This window comes from Filicampus tigris, chromosome 21 (assembly GCF_054856515.1).
Source record: "Filicampus tigris isolate MCC_2025a chromosome 21, RoL_Ftig_1.0, whole genome shotgun sequence".
Taxonomy (NCBI): Eukaryota; Metazoa; Chordata; class Actinopteri; order Syngnathiformes; family Syngnathidae; genus Filicampus; species Filicampus tigris.
The window spans coordinates 638,784-662,534 of NC_141237.1; the positions used below are offsets into that span (position 1 = coordinate 638,784).

Consider the following 23,751-nt stretch of genomic DNA (forward strand, 5'->3'; position numbering starts at 1 on the left):
TTGGTTTTTTTTTAAACTCAGTATTCAGACATCGGGAGACACAGAAACAACAATTAGAAATCACAGTACAACCCAAGGAATTTAAATCTCAATTTAAAACTGGAGAAAAATCGTTGTTTTCTTTTGTGTATGTGTGTAATATTGTGTCCGATGTTTACTGTTGAGTGTTTCGACGCAAGCTGGTATGAAATCAAATCGACGGTTATGCGTATTGTTGTTGACAGACCTTGAACACTCCACCGTCTGCGTGTGTTTACTTAAAATCTTTCTACGCTGTTGTGCAAACATCGGATTTGACTTGACTTCTCTTCTGAGCTGTGAAGGGAAGCCAAGGCTGGTAAAAGTCACAAATGATTGCACCAGTGCCCTCGGGCTGCAGGCATGGGCCAAAATAACTCCCCACCAGGTTGAAGAACTTTTGTAAAACCAGTTATAGTGCACACGCGCGCACACACACACACACACACACGCACGCACGCACACGCACGCATGCAGCTGAAAAAGCCACGTTGTTATAAGCCATGAGGAAAAGAAGGCGTACTTTGCACACATTCATCATATAATAGGCCACAACGTGCGACTTTTTTGTGTGCTTCAGCAAATAATACGCTCGGGTGTTTTCACTGGGCAGCGTCCGTCAACTCGCGGGGCAGAAGTCAAGGTTGTCGGTTACACAATGGGGAATATTTGGCACAAAAAACGCTCGCTTTTTGGGTTAGTAAGCACTTATTTTGGTCGCACTTGTGTCCACTTTGCAATTTTGTGCGCAGGCTTGAGCAGCCGGGATCTTTGTCTTTTTATTGCCTTTTTTGGCTTGCATTGGCGTGTAATACAAAGACATCACCATGCAGAAACGTATCATTAATGTGCTTTGCAATGGTTACAATTATAACACAGGCAGCAGAACAGCTGTGAAGAAAAACAACGTTCAGAGCTTTCTCAATTGAAAACAGGAAAAGCATCTGTCATATACTGGTAGACATTTTCCAAAACACATGTTGAGTAGGCATAAATGCACACACATACCACTGAGAGATAAAACAACAGTGGAGCAAGAATTGTACCTTAGGGGACGGCACGTGATGTTTTCTTTTTGCTGTTGGATCCCAAATCCTAATTATCAATTAGGAGATGATATGAACGACCATGATTCACTATGGGGGCCCAGAATTTTGGTGCGACGCCCCTGCCTGCTAGTGTGCAGAAATAAAAAATGTTGCTAGTACGCTGCAACGAGCACATGAAGCTGGCATGCTCCAACGGCTCTCCTTGGGCGTGCGTGTTTGCGCAAGTGGGTTGAAGGTCCTCCTCGCTCGAGCTGCGTGCAGTTGGGTGTCACCTTCCTCCCCCCCGGCCCTCCTCCCTCCTCCTTCTCTTCCCACCCCCCCCGCCGGGTGATGATTCGCGAGGAGGAAGATGCGCGCGCTCACAGCCTTCCGCCGACCTTCGCCTGCTTCTGTCGGCCTCACCGACGCGCAGTAATGACGCCGCCGCAGCCGGAGCGCCTCGTCGGCTGCCCGCCGCGGGACCCCCGGGTGCTTCGCCTGCTTTCCAGCGGCTTCGTTCGCCTCACAAACCCCCCGCCCCCAACCCCCCCGCTCAGCAGCAGCAGCAGCAGCAGCAGCCGCAGCCGCAGCCGCAGCCGCAGCAGCACAGCTCCACCAACCCCGAGCGAGAGCGAGGCAGATGCCCGTCGCAGCGCTGTCAGCCCGGCTTCTACTATGGTGGAGTTCCCGTCCCTGAGCCCTTACTGGCCGCTTCTTCGCTTCCTGGTGCCTCTGGCGATCACCAATGTTGCCATCGACCTCGGCGAGCAGGTAAAGGACCTCCCCACCGCCCCCGCCAGGACCCCCGCCTTCCTTCCTCCGGGAGGCAGGAAGCGGCTTGTTAGCATCGGCGGCTAATGCGAACGATGCGCGGATTGCTTCTCGACGCCAGAAAATGGCAGACGACGTTGACGACGACGCGCCGAATGCTAGCCTAGCCAAAGGTGGGGTGGTGGTGGTGGTGGGGGGGGGGCATGATATCCGCATGTGTGTATGGGCGGAGGGGCGGAGGGGAAGAGGGGAGATGCTCCTGTCAAATGGTGGTGGTGGGGGTGCGGGTGGGGGGTTATTTTCTCACCGGCCCCTCCTCCCCGACAAAGACTCAGTCAGTGAGCAAGACCAAGTGGAGAGATGTAGGTTGGGATTAAGCTTATGTAATGCTTCTGTTTTTCTGGTATAAATAGCACAGCCGGGCCTTGTGCAAAAAGGGAAAGGGCAGCGCCAGGGGGACGTGCGAAGGGTGGGCGGGGGGGGGCACTGTTGCCTTATCTCCATTATTTGTAAGCTTCTCAAACTCTTGGGTGTTTAAGGAAACATTTCTCAAGGACCCCAAATAATCATACTTCCACATGTACTGCTACAAGAATGATGTATTTTTCCAAGATCAAGTCGGAACGCGTTTCATACAGGTTGCAATTTGCCGAGTAAAGCAAGTCATATTTGAACAAATTAATTTAACCCCCAAAAACATTTTTAGAGGAAGAAAACACTTGCAGTGTTATCAAAATGCAATTGTAATCTTTTCCGGGATAAAGACATTTGATCAGGATGAAATTGTAACCCTACAAGAGTGAAGTTTTATTTTTTGAAGGATGTCGTCTCAGTATCGTGTTATTAAAGTCAAAAGTTACATGAGGGAATCACGTGGTAGTTTAAACACGTGAATCTCAAAATTACAATTTTTGTCTCATATTAGGCCTTGAACTTGGCATTTTCTTTGTGGAAACGACACTTTTGGTCTTGGGCAAAAAAAACCCTGCCTCTTTTTCTAATTCCAAGTTCTCTTAGAAAATGACACCCTGCACAAAATGCTGCCAATGCCCCAGATAATAGCAACGCCGTACTCTGCATCAAAGTAGTACATGTTGAAGTAATACATCTCAACGATGTCGGGGAGGACATAAGATTGGATTGGGCAATTAGCAGAAGTTACGGAGCGTCTTCGCCGCATGTTTGTTTTCGATGCGATTAGCGGCTTGTAAAAAGTGATGAAGAAAGCCATGTGGTAAAACTGTTTTTCTAAACTCAATTTGATATTGGAGAATTTCCTGCGCAGTGTTTGTAAAGCCTTGCCGCCGCCCCCAATGGGACTGCTGCCAAAGCTAGCTAGCGCGTGACCTGTTCTTGGTGGCGTTGCAGGCGCTCAACAGGGGCATCGCCACAGTCAAGGAGGACGCGGTGGAGATGCTGGCCAGCTACGGGCTGGCCTACTCGCTCATGAAGTTCTTCACGGGCCCCATGAGCGACTTCAAAAACGTGGGCCTGGTCTTTGTCAACAGCAAGCGCGACCGCCGCAAGGCCGTCCTGTGCATGGCGGCGGCCGGCGTCATCGCCTTCGCACTGCACATCTTGATAGGTGATTTGCTCAAGCGCGCGCGCGCGCGTAGCGAAAAGACAAAAACGCCAGCGCCCCGCCCGGGCCGCTTCCTGTCAGCGCGACTGAGGCGCCTCCTGCGTTTGTTTGTCACGCTGCAGCCTACACGGACCTGGGCTACTACATCATTAACAAGCTCCACCATGTGGACGAGTCTGTGGGCCACAAAACCCGGAAGGCCTTCCTCTACTTGGCCGCTTTCCCTCTACTGGACGCGATGGTGAGTGCCTTTTTATAACCGAATACAAGCAGATGAATGTCTTGTACTTGAAAGTCAAATACAACCGAAGTGTACCGGGCACGAATAAAATTGGAGCCAGCGTAACATTGTGCTGTTGAAACACGTCATTGCGCCATGCTTTTGCGTACCACTAGAGGGAGCCAGCGTAGCAGCGTGCCGAGTCGGACTTGCGGTCAAATGTGCGTTTGTTGTGCGCGCAGGCGTGGATTCACGCCGGGATCCTCCTCAAGCACAAGTACAGCGTCATCGTGGGCTCCGCCTCCATCTCGGACGTCGTGGCCCAGGTACAGAGCCGCCCACGTGAAATCAGCGCAAATGTGGAGGCAGAAGGCTTTGCAGATTTGGGGGGGGAATGGGGGGTTCCTTCTTCTGTAACCTCGCTTCCATGATTTGCTGAGAAACAAAGCGATTCTGCAGTTTTGCCCCGCCTGATGTAGAAGGCAGTAACTTGACTTCATGGGGCCGTAGCCGTGTCCAATGGAAGGGAGGCGCTTATATAACCAAATAACTTTGGCCTAAGGGCAAGCGTGCAAGCGTGCAAGCGTGCAAGCGCGCGGCTTTTGTAGCCTGCGGTGGCGGCGTCCAAAGCTGTGCCGTGCGCTCCGCTTCAGATGGTCTTCGTGGCCATCCTGCTGCACAGCAACCTGGAGTGCGCCGAGCCCCTCCTCATCCCCATCCTCTCGCTCTACATGGGCGCGCTGGTGCGCTTCAGCATCGTGGGCCTGGGCTACTACTGCAACATCCACGACGCCATCCCGGACTCCAGCGGGCCGGACGTCGGGGTAAGTCCGGGCGGGCGGGCGGGCGGGCTTGGGCGGGCCCGCTTCCGGCGGCTTTTGACGGCTTGTTCCCGTGCGGCAGGGCGACGCCAGCGTCAAGAAGATGCTGAGCTTCTGGTGGCCGCTGGCGCTCATCCTGGCCACGCAGCGCATCAGCCGGCCCATCGTCAACCTCTTCGTGTCCCGGGACCTCAAGGGCACCGCCCAGGCCACCAAGGTGCCCGCGCCTCCTTCCTTTGCTTTTTGCAAACCAGTCTTTAGGATGGGCCAACGGATCTTTTTTCACGCATTGATGACCTCTGCCCTCATGTGGCAGCTTGGGGCCGGCCCGCCTTCTCACCACCCAAAAAAGTGGCATCCGACTCCCCGAAGAAGAACCCTGCTTGGTTTTTCCTTACGCCAAATACAACTCGGATGTAAAGCTGAAAGGCGATAAGCTAATGAATAAGAAAAATAGGATTTTGCGTCAATGGGAAGAAAAACAAGGAAAGGAAAACTCCCTTTGAAAATGGCCTCGCTTGTGTTTCAGCTTCTGTAGCAGTTTCTCATTGGCAGCGACCGTGTTATTTTTGGCCCTTTCACAAGTGACAAAAACCAGCCTTTTGTGGTTTCGTTTCTGAATCCGCTTTTGTCTCAACACATTTGGTAGCGAAGTTCAGCGCCGGTGTTATTTTGGGTGTGTCCGACTTGAACGGAGCAAGTTTGGCAGTCGGGCGGCGGGGATCGCAACTCAAGTATCGGCGTGCCAGCGAGCGCCAACAAACTCCCTCGGGAGCTTTCTGGCCAGCGCGCGGCCCCAAGTGGGCCACAAAGCCGTTTTGCCCGAATGGCCTGGAAGTGAGCGGCCACGCATTCCTACCTGGCTCGCTGGCTGGCTGGCCGGCCGGCCGGCCGGCCGGTCACAATAGCAGCAGCGACAACAACAACAACGAGCGGCGCGCTGTTCGCAGCCGCTGCTCCTCTTGTCATTTGATCAAGCGTGCGAACGACAATAGCGTCAAGCTGCCTTCAGCCCGGCCCATCCGCGCCACACAATTTGGCCACGTTCGCCATTTCCACAGCGCTCTCTTGAGTGGCCCGGACCGCCCGTTTTCCCGCATACGAGGCTCTGTCGCTTGTCTTGTTGCTTTGACTTGCGAGCGCAAACGTTCAGATCAGAGCGCTGCGGTGGCAGTGAACTCAACCCAAGCCACTTTGCGAGTCTTAAAACGACAGCTGTTTGTTGGCCACTCCTGGCTTTGAGTGATGTCAAACTAAACATCCAACAAAGAGAATCACGCCTCGGAAGAGCAACCAGGCTTTGCCTCGGGAAATCCCGCCTGGCTCCATGCTAACAAACAATGCAAAACGCCATTCCCAAGCTAACGGTTAGCGTCCACAGTGAGAACATTTGGAGCGACACATGTAGACGCATAATAGAAGCGTCCTCATTCTAATGTTAGGGCATCTTCCTCCATTGACTGGCAGAAGCGCAATTGCTGGTCGGCATGAGCGTGTTGTAGCGCTTCCCAGCGCAGTTGCTCCCCTAGCCCGCTCACAGGCAACCAACCAACCAACCAACCAACGCGGCGGTGTGTCGCGTGTGCTCTCGGCAGGCGGTGGCCGTGCTGACGGCGACGTACCCGTTGGGTCACATGCCCTACGGCTGGTTAACCGAACTGCGGGCCGTGTACCCCGCCTTCGACAAGGTACGCACCCGACCCGACGTGCGCGCCCACGCCGGAGCGCGTCCGCGCTCACGTCCGCTTCTCGTCCCTCGGCAGAACAACCCCAGCAACAAGCTCAACGCCGGCACGTCCGTCAACAAGTCGCACATCAAAAAATTTACCTTCTGCTGTCTGGCCCTCTCGCTCACGGTAAGATTCATGCCGCCGCCGCCGCCGCCGCCGCCGCCGGGCTCACAACGTTGCCACATTAATAGCCAGCCTCCCGTCGTCACGCTAGCCTAAATGGATGTTTAAGCCGCTCGGGTAATCACGGGCCCTCCGTTGTTTTGGCCGTTCTGTACTGCGCTTGTCACACCGGGAACAAAAACAAAAGAGGAGTCGCTGAAGAAAACTTCCTCCAAATTCAAAACATGCAAGCGGTAGAGGAAGGGGCAACCATCGTCAGTGGGGCGCAGCACCAAATCCAATCCAATCCCTCCCCCCCAAAAAACAAGCGGTGGCACCTCTGCTAGAAGGAGGCAAGGCGCCAACAGCCACGCCTCCATTGCGCAGAGCTGCATTCCTTTGACACGGACAACAAGCCGGCAAATTGCCTTCAACGCAACAGGTTTGGGGTCCGCTGTTCAAAGTGGGCACGGCGCTGGTTGCGGACGGCGGCAAAGCGGGTGACGTGACGCCGCCTGTTGCGTACCTCTGAGGCACGAGCCGGCTGATTGGCTTCCACACAACAGGTGGTGCGAAGCCAGTGCAAGCTGGCTTCCTTCCGAGCCGCCGCCGCCGCCGCCTTCACTTTGGCAGGGCCACTCCGCAACGCAAACACGCGGCTCCCAAGAATGCCGGCTCGGAGCAAAGTCAGCAAACCTTCCGTTTCCTCTCTCACCAAAAACCACCACCACCAACAACAACAACAACAACAAACGCACAACGGGGTGCTTAGAATGTTGGATTTTTCATTCGACACTTATTTCGTTTTGACTTTTTTTTTTAAATCCAGTTTGAATGAATTTTTAGAGCAGGTTTGTCAGTTTTCATTTGTTGTAGTTTTTTTTAAAATATCAAGTATTTGTCAAGTGCATTATTAAGTCACTTTGAAAAAATGTGCGTAGTATGTGTCGAGTGCAAAATGAAGTCAGCAAATGTTGTGTACTGAAACGTCAGCAGCTCAGATGCGGCCAACCCGCGTAAACAAGCCGACTTGACGTCCCGGCACACAAGCCGGGGCCTCCTCTGCCACTGAGGCGCGCGATGGGCCGCCGTCGCGCGCTTGAGCGGCACGCGAGCCCCAAAAAGAAGCCGCGGCCCGAGCCCGGCAAACATTGGGGCGGCGAGGGCAACATGCCGCCGGTCATGTGACACGTGTTCACATTGGACTGTAAGCGGGCCTGCCCCCATGTTTGTCGTGCCCTCGGGCCGGAGGTGTCAGGTTGAACCCGCTTTGTATTTTAAAACAAAAACAACAAAAAAAGCAGGGTCGGCGCAAAATAGAATTCACCGAGGAGAAAAACAAGCGCGCCACCCGGCTCCATCACTTTGCCTTTTTATTTATTTATTTTTTCTCACCTCAAAGCTCATGTTTACAGTACTAGTTTGACAAGCAAAGTGAGGGAAAGAGCTTTCACTCCTCCCTTCCGAGGTATGTGCATTGCCTCATGCCGTGACTTGTTTTTAAAAGCTCAAATCCAAAACATCCTCTCAGAAAAGCAGCCGCCGCCGCCAAGCGCCCGCGGGCATCTGGCCTCGGCTCGGCCACGCCCCCCCGCTGGCCTGAAGGACGCTCGGGCCCTCGCGCTTTGCCCACATCGCACCTCAAGCTTTTCTCCTTGTCGCACTTGCGTTCTGACGGGAAGAGAGTGTCGTGGCAAAAGTTTTGCAACATTTGCCACCTACCGGAAGGGAAACGTAACAGGCGGCTCCCGCTCTTTTCTGTCGTCGTCGTACGCAAGCGTTCCAGAAAACGGGTGGGTGGCTTGATTGTGAAAGCTCTGTCCAAATACTTTTGCCCACGTGCTGTTTTGTATCAAGTCATGCCCGGACGCGCACGAAACGCAAACGGCGCCCTCGTCGGGTTGTGTGCTTTGTTTGTTTCTTTGCGCGTGCGCAGCTTTGCTTCGTGGTCTTTTGGAGCCCGCACGTCTCCGAGAAGATCCTGGTGGACGTCATCAGCGTCGACTACCCCTTCGCCATGCTCTGTGTGGTGCCGCTTCGCATTTTCTCCTTCTTCCCGCTTCCAGGTAAAGACCTTTTTCCTTCCTTTGCCAGCGGACACAAGTCGACACACCCGTGGAAAAGCCTTTGAGGCTTTGCGCTGTCTGAGACGCTCCGGCCTCCCCCGCCGGCCTTGGTTCCGGCTCAACCCAAGTCAAGCGAAGCCGGCGCCGCGCTCGGCCCCGACAGAGCTTTTTAAGCAATTACTGCTAAAGAGTTCAACCTTGGCTTCGCTGGCCCGAAAGCCATTTCATTTCACATTCCGCACTTGAAACGGCGGCAGGCGTGTGCAGACCGCCGTTCGGCGTCAACGGCCTTGTCGTCGGTTCACTCGTGTGAACACAGCCGCATCCGCCGATATTAGGGGGTGTGCAGACCTTTTCTTTTTCGGGAGAAGGCTCTCATTTTTGCACCTGACAAAAAGTTGGCCTTTAAACAGGGGTGCGTCGACTTTTTTTCCGCGCCGTACGCTTGCTCAAGAGCTATTGTGACTGCGATGCTGGCTGACGCTTCTTGGACTGTGTGTGTAGTGACGGTTCGGGCCCACCTGACGGGCTGGCTCATGACGCTGAAGAAGACGTTCGTGTTGGCGCCCAGCTCGGTGCTGCGCATCATCGTCCTCATCACCAGCCTGGTGGTGCTGCCCTACATGGGGTACGTCCGTCCGTCCCTCCCTCCGTCCGTCCGTCCGTCCCTCCGTCAGCCGCCGCCGCCTCCACCGCGCTGACTGTTGGCGTGTCGCAGGGTTCACGGGGCCACGCTGGGGGTGGGCTCCCTCCTGGCCGGCTTCATCGGAGAGTCCGCGATGGTCGCCATAGCAGCCTGCTACGTTTACCGACAACAGGTGAGCGTCGTCGTTCTTGGTTTACACGCAACACAAGCGCCGCGATTGTTAGCCGTTTCCAACCGCAACAGCGACAAAGTCGACACACTCCTGTGCAAAAGCAACACTTTTGGCATGTAAAACCGAGGCCGGATAAATCATTTCGAAACTTTTCCCATGTGAGCGAACCTGTAAAAAAAAAAAAAGAAAACAAAGAAAAAAATCTTTTGGAGAGGCTGAGTCAAAATCTAAAAGTTCAGCTGTTCTAGTCGGCTTGAACCAACTTTTGACAGCTGGCTTTTGCACGGGGCTGTGTCGACTTTTTTTACGCCATTGTAACTCCCTGAAAATGAGTTTTCTTTTGTTATGTACTGATATACAATTTGATTCTTACATATAGAACTGCAAAGTAGAATTTTCTTGAAAGCGTTTCTTCAGTTTAGTCCGATAAGTCATGAAAACATTTGGGAATAAGGGAAGCTGACTACGCACTTTGTAAGCTCAACCTTTCTCGCCGAAATCATTCCGGAAAACTCGGACGGCGATAGGTGGGCGTCGGTAAATCGGGCATTGTTGTTTTGTTGTTTTGACGTTGTTGCTCACGTTGCGGCCAGCGCCACAGCGAGGTGTCCAACGAGCTGGTGGTGGAGGCCGAGGACTCGGCCCCCATGAGCGAGGTGCGCTCGCCGACGGCCGACGCGGAGGAGCTGCGCGAGGGCGACGAGGACGACCAAGGGCGGGTGTGAGCCCGAGGACTTGATTTGTTTTTCTCCCCGCGGGAGAGCGGCGGGATTGTCCCGGCGGCGGCATTGCCCCGGCGGCGGCGGCGCCGCCCCCTCCCCATCTCCACGAGGACGCACAGTGTAAACAAAGCCATCCGAGCGTTGATCCAACGAGTGTACATAGCGTCATGGCTTCCTCGGTGTTTACTGGTAAACAAGGGAAAGGCGAAGGAGACGACGACGCGCTTCAACATTTGAGTGGGAATCCACACGCGTCGTGGGACTTTTTGCCGGCTTGTGCAATTGTGTTTGACCTCAAAAGTGCTGTACAGACCGTCGTTTTCTAAAGTGGATATTTGACCAAGTCGAGGGGTCGGGAATCCCTCCTCACCATCACCATCACCCTCCTACTCCTCCTCCTCACGCAGTCGTCTGACCCGCTTGTGTTTGGCCAATCACCACCATCTCCATGTGCTGTATATACTGTACAGACATTCTTATTTGGCAAATAAATTGCTTTATTATTATTAATCATCTCGACATGCTTTCAGCCCGAGCTTGAAATGCGAGTTCCTGCCGTTTGCACGTACATGCCGCTTAATTAATGTCCGTTGAACACGAGCCGGTGGCAAACAAACGGTCGCCGCCGCCGCAGACAGGAGAAGAAAGAAGACGATGACGGACGGACGGACGGACGGCTCAAGGCAGCCCAGGTGAGAGCCACTTGTCATATTTGGGACTTTTTGTTTCGTACTCGCTTCTACTTGTCTCATTTTCTTCTCGTTTAGTCACTTGTTTTTCTTCTTTTTTAAACTTCATTATATTTGTTTTGAGATTTTTAGATCTATTTTTTAAAACTGATTTCGTGAATGTACTTGACGTTTTGCCACTCCCATAAGCAAAATCCCTTCTGCCAATCTAGGAAAGAAGTCTGCCCACGTTTCGCCTCAGCCGAGTCGGTGCGCTTGAAAAGGAAGTCACGGACGGAAGCGGAGGCCAACTGATTCTTGTGCTTTTGTTTTATTGATGAGCGAGAGGCCACATTCATTCACTCTTGTGCATTTTTGGTAGTAAGGCAACAGGGAGGAGCCCACGCGGGCCTTTGGCGGCTGGCGGCACGCGCTCCTCCTCCTTTCTGGCTTGGCAAAAGGCAACGCGTTAGGCGCAATACTTGCAAAAAAAAAAAAGAAAAAAGAAGACCCCGCGCTCATGTGACGCGTGCACCTGATTTCTTCTTTCAACAGCAGTCCGGATTAAAAGAATAAATTAATGAGGTCAACCTAAAAAGAGCCACGATTCCAGTGTAGGTAAGGGGGGGGGGGGACGGGAGACGGACCTGAGGTTTTGGGCGTTTGCATGGGAGGAGACCTTCTCATCTGGCCTCTGCCGCCGCCGCCTCCTCCTCCTCTTCCTCCTCCTTCTCTTTCTGGTGGTCCGTGTCCACGCCGGCGACGGGCACGTTGTAGTGGCGGTCGTCCTCGGTGACGAGGACGACCCGGGGCCATTCGTCCTTGTGCTCGTCGGGGTAGTAGGCCACAAATTCTTCGGTGTCGGCCATGTAGAGGCGGAACACTTGCAGGGTGCAGCGCAGGGCGTCGCCCAGCAGGCACATCTCCACCTGACGAACATGAGGACAATGACATTACAGAAAAAATCAATCAATAAAAAAGCCAGACAATGTGGTGGCCCGATAAAAGGAGCGGCAACCGCTTGAGCGCAAGCAGCAGTGGAACTGTCGCGAGATGGAGTCTGCGTAACTCGCGATCAGACGGGCGTGACTCTCAAAGTGCGCTTCGCCGCCAACATTCACTTCAGTTGGATTTCACTTGGACAGTCAATATATTTGCATCGAATCCGTTTTTCTACAAAAGTGTACAATTGTACGCAAACAGTTGATACGCTGTATGCGTTCAACACACTAGTCGTATTACACACGTACGTATTACGTGTCTACTTTTTAAAGCGCCTGTGACCTTGACTAGAAATGTACATATTTTCAAAGTGTGATATGTGCATCCTAAATCATTTCATTAGTATTTTTCTTTTCACTAATTCAAGTAGTCGTCTGATCTTCGAGTGAACCCTCCCCCCAAAGAAATACGCTTGTTATTTTGTTGTCTTCCCCGTTTCCACAATTAATTGGCTGCCATTTCATTTTTTTTCCAGATTGCGCACCCGCAAAGTAAAAGGCGGTATTTGTATTGTTATTTGGCAGGAATGAAAGGAAGGACTTTGATGCGGCGCCGCCCACCTGCTCCAGTCCGGCACCGACGCCCACGCGGCTCAGGTGGTTGGCGAGGAAGGCGCGCGGGCAGTGGGAGGAGTCGCGCGCAAACAGCAGCCAGCAGAAGAGCGGCACGTCGCGGCCGGCGCGCATGCCGGCGTGCAGCCGGACGGCGCGCCGCAGCATCAGCAGCTTGAGCGCCTCCAGCATGGCCAGCTCCTCCTCGCCGCCCCGGAAGGCGCCGTCGCACAGACGCCGGCGCTCGGCGGCCGAGGGGCAGCGCGCCGCCGCGTGCCACTGAAAGAAGCCCAGACTTGAGACTTGATGAGAAACCACGCTTTGCCACGCCCAGCAACTCGCATCAAGGCTCAACGAAAAGCCGGCCGGACCTAATCAGACAGCGGAGCCACTGTCCGAGGGCCGAGACGGTGCTGACTCGAGTTGCGGGGCTTTGAAAAATGGCATTTTGTCAAATCATGCATATGAATAGCAATAGCAGAAAAGGCACCCGTGCGGGAAGACTGGACATAAATGGAAACGTGGCGAGCGCAAGTCCATTTTGTTTCCAATGAAGTGTCGACACTACCGCAAAAGCTGACCACGACTCAAATAGAACTCCCAAGTCATGGCAAGAGGAGTCACGCCCACCGAGTTTGGATTTGACAACATGAGCACAGGCGTGAGCGCAAACCGACGGCCAAGCCCGCTCCGAGCGGACGGGGACCCAAATTCCCACGGATGCCTCCGCAAAGCGCCAGATGGAGTCGCTCGCGTTGTTTTGGCGTCAGGCTGCGTTGCTAACTGGCCGACAAACGGCCACGCGGGTACGCAGGTAACAGCGAGTGCGGGGTGCTGCTCAACCTTGTTTCGGAGGATCTCCAGGTAGCTTTCAAGCCGCCGGGCGACGTCCGGCTGCGCTCGGGCCTCGCCCGGAAACCTCCACTGAGCCGTCAGCTGGGACACATCCTGCGAAAAAACATAATTCCTTACTTTCGACCTTCTTCTGTGCCTGTGCAACCAGGCTAGATGCCTGGAGGCTGTCCGTCCGTCCGTCCGTCCCCCCCCCCCCCCCCCCACACAAAAAAACAAATCCCCAACAAGCGAGTGAAAGTTAATGTGTCCAAGAATGACAAAGGGTGAAAGAATATCGCGTGTGAAAGTTTGACGGTGAGCGGTTAATGCGGAATAATGTTTGGCCACGTCCAACCGGACGAAGGGAGGCGGAGGGTTACCGCGGCCCCGCCGGCGTCGTCGTCCTCATCTTGAAGCCAGGATGGCACCTGAGAAGCCTGCGAGAGCACCTGAAACAAGGCGGCCCGCAGGGCGCAGTAGTTGTCCCCCCGCACTTGACGCACGCCCGCAAAGTGCTTCGACAGCTCCTTGTAACCCTGCAGGAGGTTTGGCGGCAAGTCAGGACAGCGCAAGCACAACAAGACCACATTTGCACTCCTTCTGCACTTCTTTTCAGTCATTTGCAACGACTTTTAGCAACCGTTTCAAATCATTCTTCCAGTGTTTAGGAGCCATCGTATTTTATGAGCAAATATTTTCAGGACGAACGTATTCATTCATTATGTTAAGTTTGATTAGCCATAGTTGAAGGTGACCACGTTAAATGAATTTCAAATAAAATAAATGAAACTAACATACTTCTAAATGTCTAGCCTCATTACCTTTTCAATGCGAAATAAGTCAAATGATTTGTACGACATTCATTCCTGATTCATTACAAGCTGGCGGGCGTGCTGGAATGTGCACTTAGCAAGTCAACAACGCCAGCTGCGGGAAGGTTTACTTTCGGCTCAAAAGAAATCGACTAAAAAAAGATGTCATTGTCCAATATAGACAATATCGCTACCTTTTCAAAACGGAAATGACCGATTCATTCAAAATCGACTCGTCACACAGTCGAGGTTATACAGGCTGGGACGGACGTTTCCATACACTTGGATTCTTTGTATGTCGACACTGACCAAGAGTAGCCGCTTTGCTACATTTGGAAGCTTATGGCCCACCCTGGCTTCCATCCATCATGAAGTACAGTTTGTTCCTTTTTTGTGTTTTATTGGCATCACTTTCACCTTTCGAATGAGAGCACTTTTGGCCGTATCGCCTCTCCATTCTCGCTGGCCGTAAGACAAAATGTCCACCGGCGGGCCCAAACTGCATCTGGCCTCCGCTGTGGAGCGCAGGAGGAACAACATTAGGCCCGCTGGACGCCATCGACTTCTCTGATCACATCTGACATGCGACAGCGGACGCGGTCAAACGCTCGCCACGCTGCAAGTGCGACGCCACAAAAGCACCCAAACGGGCCCAAGCAAGCGATTGCCTTCAAACTGCTGGGGAAGCCGACAACAACGGCAAGAGAATTCAATCCCAAGTCGCCGGAGACGTCTTTGTCGGACGAAGCCCTCGACTGATTGAGATCGCCTTTCACTCACCGCTCCGTCGGGGAGAAGAACACTCTAGGGATGAACTCACGTGCGCCGCGCTCCAATGGCGCCGCTCGCGGGTCATCGGGAGACTCCTCTTCTCCTCGGTACAGATCTTCTTCACTGGGAAGGACAACGGCATCAAATCTCGGGAGGATTTCACAAATGACGCGACGGAAAATTCGCCAAAGGTGGCTTTGCGTGAGTGAGGTAAGCAGAGCTGCATTGAGCGTCGCACACACTCAGACACATATACTGTAGATTGCACCGGAAGGACTTGGCGGCGGCGGCGGCGGCAGCGGACTTTTTCTTCAGCATTTTTGCTTTCTCGTCAAAGCGCGGGTGCACTTTGGACTGGCTGTTTCGTCTGCGACGTTCAACGCTCGGCCACCCTTGAAAAGCGGTCGCCTGACCCGGCGCAACACTGCACTCGGGTTCGGCCACGTCGCTCGGCATGCGGGCCGGCAAATGTGTCTCCTTGGGAGTAAAGCACACCTGCTCCTCAAACTCTCTTCGGCGGCTCGGACTTCTTCTCCAAGCACTTGTGGAGTTTCTTCAGTGAGCTCCTCCGCCGCTTGCGCCTCCTCCGCCGCTTGCGCCTCCTCCGCCGCTTGCGCCTCCTCCGCCGTTTGCGCCTCCTCCGCCGCTTGCGCCTCCTCCGCCGCTTGCGCCTCCTCCGCCGCTTGCGCCTCCTCCGCCGCTTGCGCCTCCTCCATCTTGTCCTCATCCTCAGCAGGCGCGGGCTGACCCGGGCCTCGGTCGTCGACAGCATGCCGGTCCGGGTTGTCCCGCCGCTTTTCCTTCCTGGCATGCAGGGTGCAGAAAGCAAAACATTTAGAGTGTCTTGCTGCAGGCTCCAATCAAGTGTACACAACAAACAAAGCCAGCATGGGCCAAGACAGCGGTGCGCATCCGCCCCCTTGTGGCCACATGGAGAAGTAACACAAGCCAAGACGCAGAGTGGCCAGTGATGTTTTGAAAGCAGTCGCAAGCCGCTGACCTGCTGGCGACTTGAGGTGCGGCGCTAACCGCCGTCCGGGTATGGTTAAAGCGCGCGGGGCGTTTCTCTTCAAGGGCCAGCTTGGCTTGTGTGGCCTCCACACAAGCCAAGCTGGCCGTTTTGGTCCTGGCCAGAGAAGCTACACGCAGACACAAAACAAAAAGCAGACCTTCGCATTCACAATAGTTCAAATTTTTTGGTGGGGGGCGCAGTATGATTCACAACAAAGTGACTAAACTGACCGGATGGATGACATGTGAGGGAGCTCTAATGCAGCAAATGACAGTTTTGTTTCTTATTCAAGGAAATGTAGACACATGCGCATGTAGACATCAATGGCAAAATTGATGCAAATGTCCTTTTGATTTTGTATTGTAATGACAAGCAACCTACTGAGTCAGGTGCTCATTCTAACACTTGTCCCTAAAACCACAACAACATAAAAATGATTTTCCAGTTTTAATGTAATTTAAACCACTGACTTGTTTTGCACACGATAAACGTGAACTGTAAATATTATACTGGCAATTATTGATATTATTCATTGCTGTCCAAGAAAATATTTTTTTAACTTATTTGTCTTAGCAATTTTAGTTTTAAAAAACAAAAATAAAACATTTTTTCCCATTGTAAAACCGTATTTTATTACAGATAATCATTATGACTGTATTCAATTTCAAAATAGACATATTTCTCCTTTGAATGGCATTTTCAATGAAACGATACTTCACCTTTTCAAGCTGATCAAAATGTGCTTTATGGTGTTCAAAAACACGGCACAAACTTTTGTTGAATGTTTCACTTGACCGTAAGACTTGTTAGAGGAACCGAGTAACTCGTCAATGACTGACATTCTATCACATTTTAACAGTCTTGCCGCACATCTCACTTAAACGTAGCCTGCGGCGTCTCGGTCAACTCGACAGTAGGTGGAACGATGTCAAACACTACTTAAGAGATGACCGAAAACGGAGCAGCGGCGTCGATCCATTTTGCCGAGGTCAATTTGCAGTCGGTTAACAAAGTACCGATGTCATAGTATCGGAGCGTTTTATTTCAAGTCCAGTGCAGTATCGGCGGCGATGCCGTCATCGGTACGGCTGCGTCCCCCCCCACCCCCCAAGTGATCGACGCGAGCCGTCAAAAGTTTGGACACAGTGTTCAATGGCTGCCAATAGCTGCCACAAACGTCCTTGGCGGGGTTCGTGCGCTTCACGTCGCGCTGCGGCGTGACTTACCGGTCGGGCCGGCACGTCGCTGGAGACGGCGCGTCGTCCGCCTTCCAACAAAGCTCCGTCGCCGGCGTGCCGCCATTGGCCACTTTGGAGCTCGCGTCGCCCTCGTCATCGCGCCGGCGCATGCCGGCGCACGGCCGCGCCTCTTGCGGGCCGCCATCTTGGATGTCGACCTGCACGGATGAGGCCGGACGCCGGTCGCCATCTTCCCGTCGGCCGCCCACTCCCCGCGGAAGGTCAGATTTGTCCGGAAACGCCTGCGGACTTTCTTCTGTGACGGCGCTATCTTCGAGTGCGGCGGCGGCTTGGTTGGACGCGTGCGCGGCTCCCCTCTGCGACATTCTGTTTTCACGCCCAACCATCGGCTCAGACGCGTCAAATGTCGGAAGGAGCTTCACCTGCTGGTCGTCGGCCTTTAATGGCACCGTGTCAGTCATCTTCCTGGGTGACAGACACAAAAAGAAAAACAGCACAATATTTACAAGTAGGAAGCTCACTTAGTTGCATGTTCCATTTGTTAGTTAGCAGTAGACCTTTTCAATTCTTTTGCTGAGGATCCCTGATTTGTCCGTTTTTTTACCTTTTAATATCATTTTATCATAATTATCCTAATTGTCAAAATCCATCGTTTGAATAATGCAATGAAAATAAAAGCAAACGTGCTACCTTGAAGGAAAGATTTTGTTGATAGTGCCCAATGCTTCTTTCAAATGCATCCCATCGTATTTGGGTGGCTTTGTTTGCAACAAAGACATGACGTGTCACACACGTGCTTCCCAGCACCGTCACGAGCGTCTCATGACACGTTGCGAGAAGCAGCTGCGAGCGTGGCTTCATATTTTGCATCTTTACAATGTGGAACTTAAAAGCCTGGACCAAAATAGGACTGCAGTATGTTGAGTTGATTTGCATGTCATGTTTTGTTTGGCCCACTGGCCAGTATCAAATCACATTGAATGCTTGACATCCCAACCTCTGATAGTGGAAAATGCACTACTTTTGCTCCAACCAATCGCTCCAAAGTCAAAAAGATTTTGCTTTGTTGCTGTCGCAAATGTGTCTTGGCGGGAAATGAGAAGAGGAAATGAGGGGGGAAGTGGTCTTTGCTTTGTAACGCTGGCATCTCTGTGTCAGATTCGCCTTACGCCCGCCGCCGCACACAGGGGCCAACCCAACTAAGTTCTCGACAAGCAGCTTTCATGAGATGCCGACGCTCGGCCCCCGGCTTCAAAATTGGACAATTTAAATGCATTTGTCGAGTGATGAAAGTGCCCCGCTTGCTCGAGTCTCGCCTTATGTCGTCGTCTCCTTGCGGGCCACACGTGCCCCCCGACGACGTCGCCGCCAAGTGGCCCGTGGGGCCGGCGACCTTGGCGTCATCGTTCAGCAAATTGCTTCGCTCCTCTGCGCTGCCACAGGGACTCTGAGGGCGAAAGCAGCAGGCCCCCATCGGGGTGCTCCCCTCAACACAAGCGCGGGGGCACGACAGCGGCGCCTCGGCTCCTACCAAGGCGGCCGGGCCAGGGCGCCCATGCCTGAAACAACAATGGCAACAGTTAGCACACAAAAGGTGGACCAAAACGGCTGCAATCTTCATTGCGAAAGAGGCACAAATGCTAAACACCTCAACGCAATTGTCTCAGTGTGGTGCAGGGCAGATCTCTTTTCTTTTTTTTGTCTCATGTCTTTTTATGTTCAATAAAGTCACAACAGTAAACACTTTGCTCAACCAACATGCCACTCAATAGTTGGGTGTGTGTGAATTGGCTTAAAAAAAAATAATAATAATTACGGGGGCGTTTTGGCCTACCACTAGTTCAACTCATTCCGTGACCACCATGAATCTGAATGACTAACCCTGAATCTTATCAACATAATCATAAAAATATTCAAAGTATGGCGGCACAGTGCTGAGTGCTTTGCACATCGGCCTCACAGCGCAGAGGTCAAGGGTTGAATCCTTCCTGTGTGGAGTTTGCATGTTCACCCCGTGCCTGCGTGAGTTTTCTCCGGGTACTCTGGTTTCCTCCCACATTCCAAAAACATGCGTGGTGGCTTACACTCTAACCTACTCTCCTGAGGATAAGCGGTTGGGACAAAGGGTGGATGGATAGTCAAAGTACACTTTTCAGCACCAAATTGGGGAGCAAAACGTCACTTGCCGGTCGAACGCCAGCCAATGACGTGAAGCTCGAATGGTTGAAGGACTACGCCATCGATTGCTTTGGCCTGTCTTCTGGAAGTGACGTTTTGCTGCTGAAATAGGATTTGAATGTTGCATTTCTTAAGATGGAAAGTGTACACTGAATAGTTTGATGGTCATAACATTGAGTGCTAATCATTCTGATTGAGAATCTGATGGCACAGATACTTCTACAGTGTACCTGATGTCTTGGTCAAGTGAGTGTGTTCACAGGGTTGTGGAGTATTTTAAAAACATCCCTGAAGAAGAATGTCGACTCCCTTAGCAAGACTTATGACACACATTCGACATTTCACATCACAGTGGATCCCAAATGTCAGAACTACTTGGACACAAGAGTGGCATCACCCCGCGCAAAAACACGTTCAACTATCACGCTAAGTAACAACAACTGAGACAAAAACCTCAAAGGAAGACGTTCAAAAGGGCAGACGGGGGGGGACTACCTGAGAAGATTGCGGAAAGCGTCCAAAGTTGACAGGCAGGAGGCAGCATGAGACGACGCTGCTTTAGCTTTTGTTTTAGCTTCGCCCAAATAAAGCTAACTAGCCGGCTAGCACCTTGGGAAACTTCCAGCACACAAACCCACACGCCGCCCACTCGGACACTCGACGCGGCTGCTTTAGGAACAACAGCGCCGCTCTGGGTCTGCTTTGTACTTACGCGCGCGGAACATTTCGTTATTGTTTAAGTAAAAAAATACTAATAACGTAACGCAAAAAAAGAGGGGGGGGGGGTTGAGCAGGGCGGCAGGACACGCAACATCCGCGTAGCATTAAGGGGCGGGGTTACTGAGGGTCACGGCGCCAGGTTGACGTGCTGACGTCACCACGGAATGCGTCGAGCCTTGCTGTGTTCACGGACGCCTCGGAAATGACAGTATAATTTAACTGACATTACAGAGAAAACAATGAACATGATTTTTTTTTATACAGAAATTAGGTCAGGAATTCTCCTTTTGAAAAGTATTTTCTTAAGTGCAATGAATAACATTTTATTCATCTACAAGCACATTTAAAGAAATGCATTTGAATTGTACATTTTTAAATACTACACAACAGCGACTTACTTTTAACATAGAAATCTGTTAGGAATTGGCCGGGAAAGTATTTTCTCGTGAAATGAATAATATTTGATTAAGTTTAATTAACTAAAATATTTATAACATTTGTGGTTAACTTTAATATGAATCCTTTTCATTTTTGATTAATTATAACCACAATGTAATTCAAATATTTTATTAAATTGTACACAATAGTATCACAGTACTATTCATCTACCAGAATAATTTCATTTAAATGAAAGACACTTATGCAAAAACTATTCCCAATATTTCATTGTCAGTCTGAAGAAGATGTAAGATGTTCAATACTTTCCAGCTCATTGACGTGCTCCAACAGCCCCGGAGGCAGGCCCAGCTGGGTCACGATGTCCCTGCAGCTTTGCACCAGCTGGCCGAAGATCGTTCCACGGGTGCAAGACGACGACGGAGACGAACAAGTGTCGCCGCCCGCCAAATGCAATGTTGGAGCATGTGGAGGAGAATCCGTATCCATGCAGCAGTCGCTCTCTGGGCAGCCCCCCGGCGGCGCCACCTGGAGCTCTTCCAGGCTGTCGGCCACGTCGTCCGCGCTGGCGGGGGGCCGCGCCTCCATGGCCGTCATGATTTCTGCCACGATGGAGTCCTCGTGCTGAGAAACGCGCTGCAGAAGATGAGTGACGGAGGCGGGGAAGGGCTGGCCGCGGTGCTCCACCTGGTACCAGCTGCCGATTGCGCTGAAGGGAGATCCCCCCCCCCCCAAAAAAAAGAAAAGTAGGTGACACACAAAAAATAAGAAACGAGAAAAAGTATTTTGAGGAAAGGATTAGATCGATGGACAGATACTTGTGTCAAACACAGAATTGAATGGAAATACAATGTGCTCCAACAGCGCGCCAAAAAAACTACAGAAAATATCATGTTTACACAAAATGTCATGTTTGGGACAAATAGCACTTTTAAAAACAATTGTACTTTATAAAACTAGCGTAATAACAATTAAATAGAATGAAACCGTTTCATTCATTCTTTGTGCTGCTCGTTCTGGTGTGCCCACCTTGGCCACCAGGAGGCAGTATACTACAGCCATGCACACACAAATGAATACTCAAGTACTACAACGACTTGTATTACTACTTTAAGTGACTCCGTAAAATGCTGTAAGAGTCTTTTTTTTGTGAGAGGAGAAATGATATATGCCTGCGAGTATTTTTTTTAACTTTCATGCTTTCTGCATGCATTGCTCCACTGCGTTCCAATGTCTGTTGCTTGTTGTTGTTGTCAATATCAGGTGGTCGTTGACGTTACCATACAATCCCTCGAAGTCGTCCAACGTTCAGAGTCTTGGCCGCTCCCTCCCGGAAGCCCTCCTTGAAGCCCACCTCCAGGGCCGCGTCCTCGCCGGCGTCAGCGCCGTCCACATAACCGTCCTGACATGGAAAAAGACAAACAAATCAATTCCAAATATATGAACGAACATTTAGTAGCTGTCGCGCCAGGACATCCATCTCACTCAAACAATTTCCAAATATTTAACGTGTTCCGTGAAGGCAAAAAAAAAAACAACAACCCCAAAAGTTCTATACAACTTTAATTAGGAAAAATGTCAGTGCTGTCCATCTACAGATGTAGGTACAAAGACTGCTTCTCAAGGATGACTGATGGCTGAGTGATGGAGTTGGATGCTCCGGCAGCCACACGAGCACGACAAGAGGAAGCAAAGTGACGGCAAAGAAGGAGCGAGCTCCTCTTACCCGGATTCTTCTCTTCATGTTGAGCGCCCATTCTTTGGCTGAAATGTCAAGTTCGTCGGCGTTCTCCTCAAAAACGTCGTCCGTCCCGTTGCACGCCGCTTTCAGCCACGACATTGTTCGCAGGTGGCCAGCAGAAACGCAAACGTGCCGTAACCGCCGCTTTTCTTGTTGTTGTGAAAGTAAGAGCGGAAGCGGCTTCTTCTTCGACGGCCGGTGGCCAGCCCAGTTTGGCAACACCGCCATCTGCAGGACAAAACTGCGCCAACGCAGCCCGTTCGTCACAAAAGTATCGAGTTGGAAAACAGAGAAATCCCGCAGGGGGCGCCAGAGAATCGCGGTCAACATGGCGGCACGCTTGCTTGCTTCAAGGTGGCGGCTCGATACAACAATTATATGTTTGTAAACATTTGATCGAACGCATCTGTTTGCAAAAAAGGTGGCGGCCAGGCTCGTCGTCAACCAGGCTTCCTCTAGTTGTTATTTAGCTGAATGCTGGCAATCCCCCGCCTTCACAGTTTCATTTCTTTCCGTTTGTTCAGTCAATCGTACGGTGCCCGTATACCCAAGGTGGCAGGGAAGAAAAAAAAAAGAATCCAACAACTTTGCGTTTCCTCACAAGGAACGATAGCAATAGTAACATAACATAACATAACATAACACAACACAACACAACACAACACAACACAACACAACACAACACAACACAACATAACATAACATGATTGTTTTTAATGTGTAATTATTTGTAATAGAATCTTCTTAATTTTGGTCAATTTAAAATCAAAGAGTCGAATGATAATTTCATTTCATTATTAAAATGTTCATTGTCATTTTATTAACGCTAATAAATAAAAAAAAACACTATTAATTCTAACGACATTTAATACATTGTAGGGAATTAACAATGTATTCTAATGAGATTTAATTCAATCATTACAATCAATACACTGATATCCAAATACATGTTAATTCAATTAAAAGTATTTAAATTGCATTGCATTCAAATCACAAATTTCTTAGGCATACAGTATGGACGTACAGTATATGTTTCCGTTGTATTGGTTGTGTTAAATCCTAAAAATGCTCAAAATTGATCATAATTGATCATCTTAGCGAGGGCGGAATGCGATGAAAAACAGGCTGTCGTCTTCTGTTCCGAATCTTGTGTTGTTCTGTTGTTTATGTTATTACGGCACATCAAACATGCGCTGATTTTGAATTCATCGCCGTCCGGTGCATCTTTGCAGCTTCCTGTTTCACTTTTCAACACGTCATGACCATCAAACGTATTATTGGGGGGTCATCAATAATGCATTTCAACCCGGTGTGGAAAAAACATCAGTGGGATGCATTATGGCAGCGTGTCTTTGTTTTGTCTTTCTTACAAGTAGAACCTAAAAAAAAAATCTCCTGTCGAAGTATAAGTGCAATATAGTAGCACAGACTTTGAGTTTCCATGAAAAACAATATAGATGTTTTATTTTATTTTTTTTTAAAAGTACATTTAAAAAGCCATCCTTAGACACTGTAACATTCTGCACAATTTAAATGTCAACGCTGCGATTATATACAGAATAATCATTTAAAAAATGTACTTCAATAATGATTTCGAATAAATGTATTGCATAAAGGTTTTAGTCAAATATTTTTGTGCAATGGGGGCTATTATTAAAACGTGATTTCATTCACGTGCACATGAGGTAGCTACAAATTGTCTCTAAATCAATGTTTGAATACAACTCCTTCTAAAAGGTTACATGTGATTGTATTGTAAGTAAAAGTTGAATACAGCTCAAATGAACTTCACAAAATGCACAAAACCGGGTTGAAAAATTGGTTGAAGCAAGCCACTGGAACATCCAGTTGGTGGCCACCAGAGGAAGCCCACGTGCCTGTCGCGGCACACCTGCCCGCATCCTAAATGGCCTCCTTCCCTCAAACAACAATCGACCCCCCCAACTTATTTCTCCGACTGCTGCATTTCCCTCCAATTTCCCAGCGTGT

The 23,751-nt window shown here is 50.8% G+C and overlaps 3 protein-coding genes across 6 annotated transcripts; 1 reads left to right on the forward strand and 2 right to left on the reverse strand.

Moving 5' to 3' along the window:
- The first annotated feature begins 1,379 nt into the window (after positions 1 to 1,379).
- ankha (ANKH inorganic pyrophosphate transport regulator a) lies at positions 1,380 to 13,726 on the forward strand. Of its 2 annotated transcripts, none has more exons than XM_086021565.1 (13): positions 1,380 to 1,817; positions 3,186 to 3,402; positions 3,522 to 3,640; positions 3,862 to 3,945; positions 4,273 to 4,443; positions 4,523 to 4,657; positions 6,036 to 6,128; positions 6,204 to 6,296; positions 8,209 to 8,338; positions 8,843 to 8,966; positions 9,057 to 9,156; positions 9,750 to 10,570; positions 12,073 to 13,726. In XM_086021565.1, exons 1-12 carry the CDS (start codon positions 1,398 to 1,400, stop codon positions 9,879 to 9,881), a joined length of 1,818 nt encoding a protein of 605 aa, XP_085877691.1. In that variant the 5' UTR covers positions 1,380 to 1,397; the 3' UTR covers positions 9,882 to 10,570; positions 12,073 to 13,726. The 2 variants fall into 2 exon arrangements, with proteins under 2 accessions (XP_085877691.1, XP_085877692.1); XM_086021566.1 differs by lacking the exon at positions 1,380 to 1,817 and adding an exon at positions 1,853 to 1,990.
- LOC147127038 (ubiquitin thioesterase otulin-like) lies at positions 10,859 to 18,201 on the reverse strand. 3 transcript variants are annotated; one of them, XM_086021562.1, is made up of 9 exons: positions 18,044 to 18,201; positions 16,755 to 17,192; positions 15,012 to 15,320; positions 14,566 to 14,639; positions 14,163 to 14,260; positions 13,314 to 13,469; positions 12,943 to 13,047; positions 12,109 to 12,378; positions 10,859 to 11,475 (listed from the first exon to the last, which is right to left on the reverse strand). In XM_086021562.1, exons 1-9 carry the CDS (start codon positions 18,199 to 18,201, stop codon positions 11,230 to 11,232), a joined length of 1,854 nt encoding a protein of 617 aa, XP_085877688.1. In that variant the 3' UTR covers positions 10,859 to 11,229. The 3 variants fall into 3 exon arrangements, with proteins under 3 accessions (XP_085877688.1, XP_085877689.1, XP_085877690.1); XM_086021563.1 differs by lacking the exon at positions 18,044 to 18,201 and adding an exon at positions 17,418 to 18,033; XM_086021564.1 differs by lacking the exon at positions 12,109 to 12,378.
- Positions 18,138 to 21,960, reverse strand: otulina (OTU deubiquitinase with linear linkage specificity a). The gene is made up of 4 exons (XM_086021571.1): positions 21,748 to 21,960; positions 21,302 to 21,423; positions 20,327 to 20,730; positions 18,138 to 18,286 (listed from the first exon to the last, which is right to left on the reverse strand). The coding sequence occupies exons 1-4, from the start codon at positions 21,859 to 21,861 to the stop codon at positions 18,255 to 18,257; spliced, it is 672 nt and encodes a 223-aa protein (XP_085877697.1). The 5' UTR covers positions 21,862 to 21,960; the 3' UTR covers positions 18,138 to 18,254.
- Positions 21,961 to 23,751: the final 1,791 nt, after the last annotated feature.

Coding starts and splice junctions, on each gene's coding strand:
- ankha (XM_086021565.1), top strand. CDS start 1,398: ATGATTCGCGAGGAGGAAGATGCGCGCGCTCACAGCCTTCCGCCGACC. Junction 3,641..3,861: donor TCCCTCTACTGGACGCGATG/GTGAGTGCCTTT, acceptor TTGTGCGCGCAG/GCGTGGATTCACGCCGGGAT. Junction 6,129..6,203: donor TGTACCCCGCCTTCGACAAG/GTACGCACCCGA, acceptor GTCCCTCGGCAG/AACAACCCCAGCAACAAGCT.
- LOC147127038 (XM_086021562.1), bottom strand. CDS start 18,201: ATGGGGGCCTGCTGCTTTCGCCCTCAGAGTCCCTGTGGCAGCGCAGAG. Junction 13,470..14,162: donor AAAGTGCTCTCATTCGAAAG/GTGAAAGTGATG, acceptor AACCTCCTGCAG/GGTTACAAGGAGCTGTCGAA. Junction 12,379..12,942: donor TGGAGATCCTCCGAAACAAG/GTTGAGCAGCAC, acceptor GGCTTCTTTCAG/TGGCACGCGGCGGCGCGCTG.
- otulina (XM_086021571.1), bottom strand. CDS start 21,861: ATGTCGTGGCTGAAAGCGGCGTGCAACGGGACGGACGACGTTTTTGAG. Junction 20,731..21,301: donor CGACTTCGAGGGATTGTATG/GTAACGTCAACG, acceptor ATCTCCCTTCAG/CGCAATCGGCAGCTGGTACC. Junction 18,287..20,326: donor GCACGTCAATGAGCTGGAAA/GTATTGAACATC, acceptor TTGTTGTTTCAG/GCATGGGCGCCCTGGCCCGG.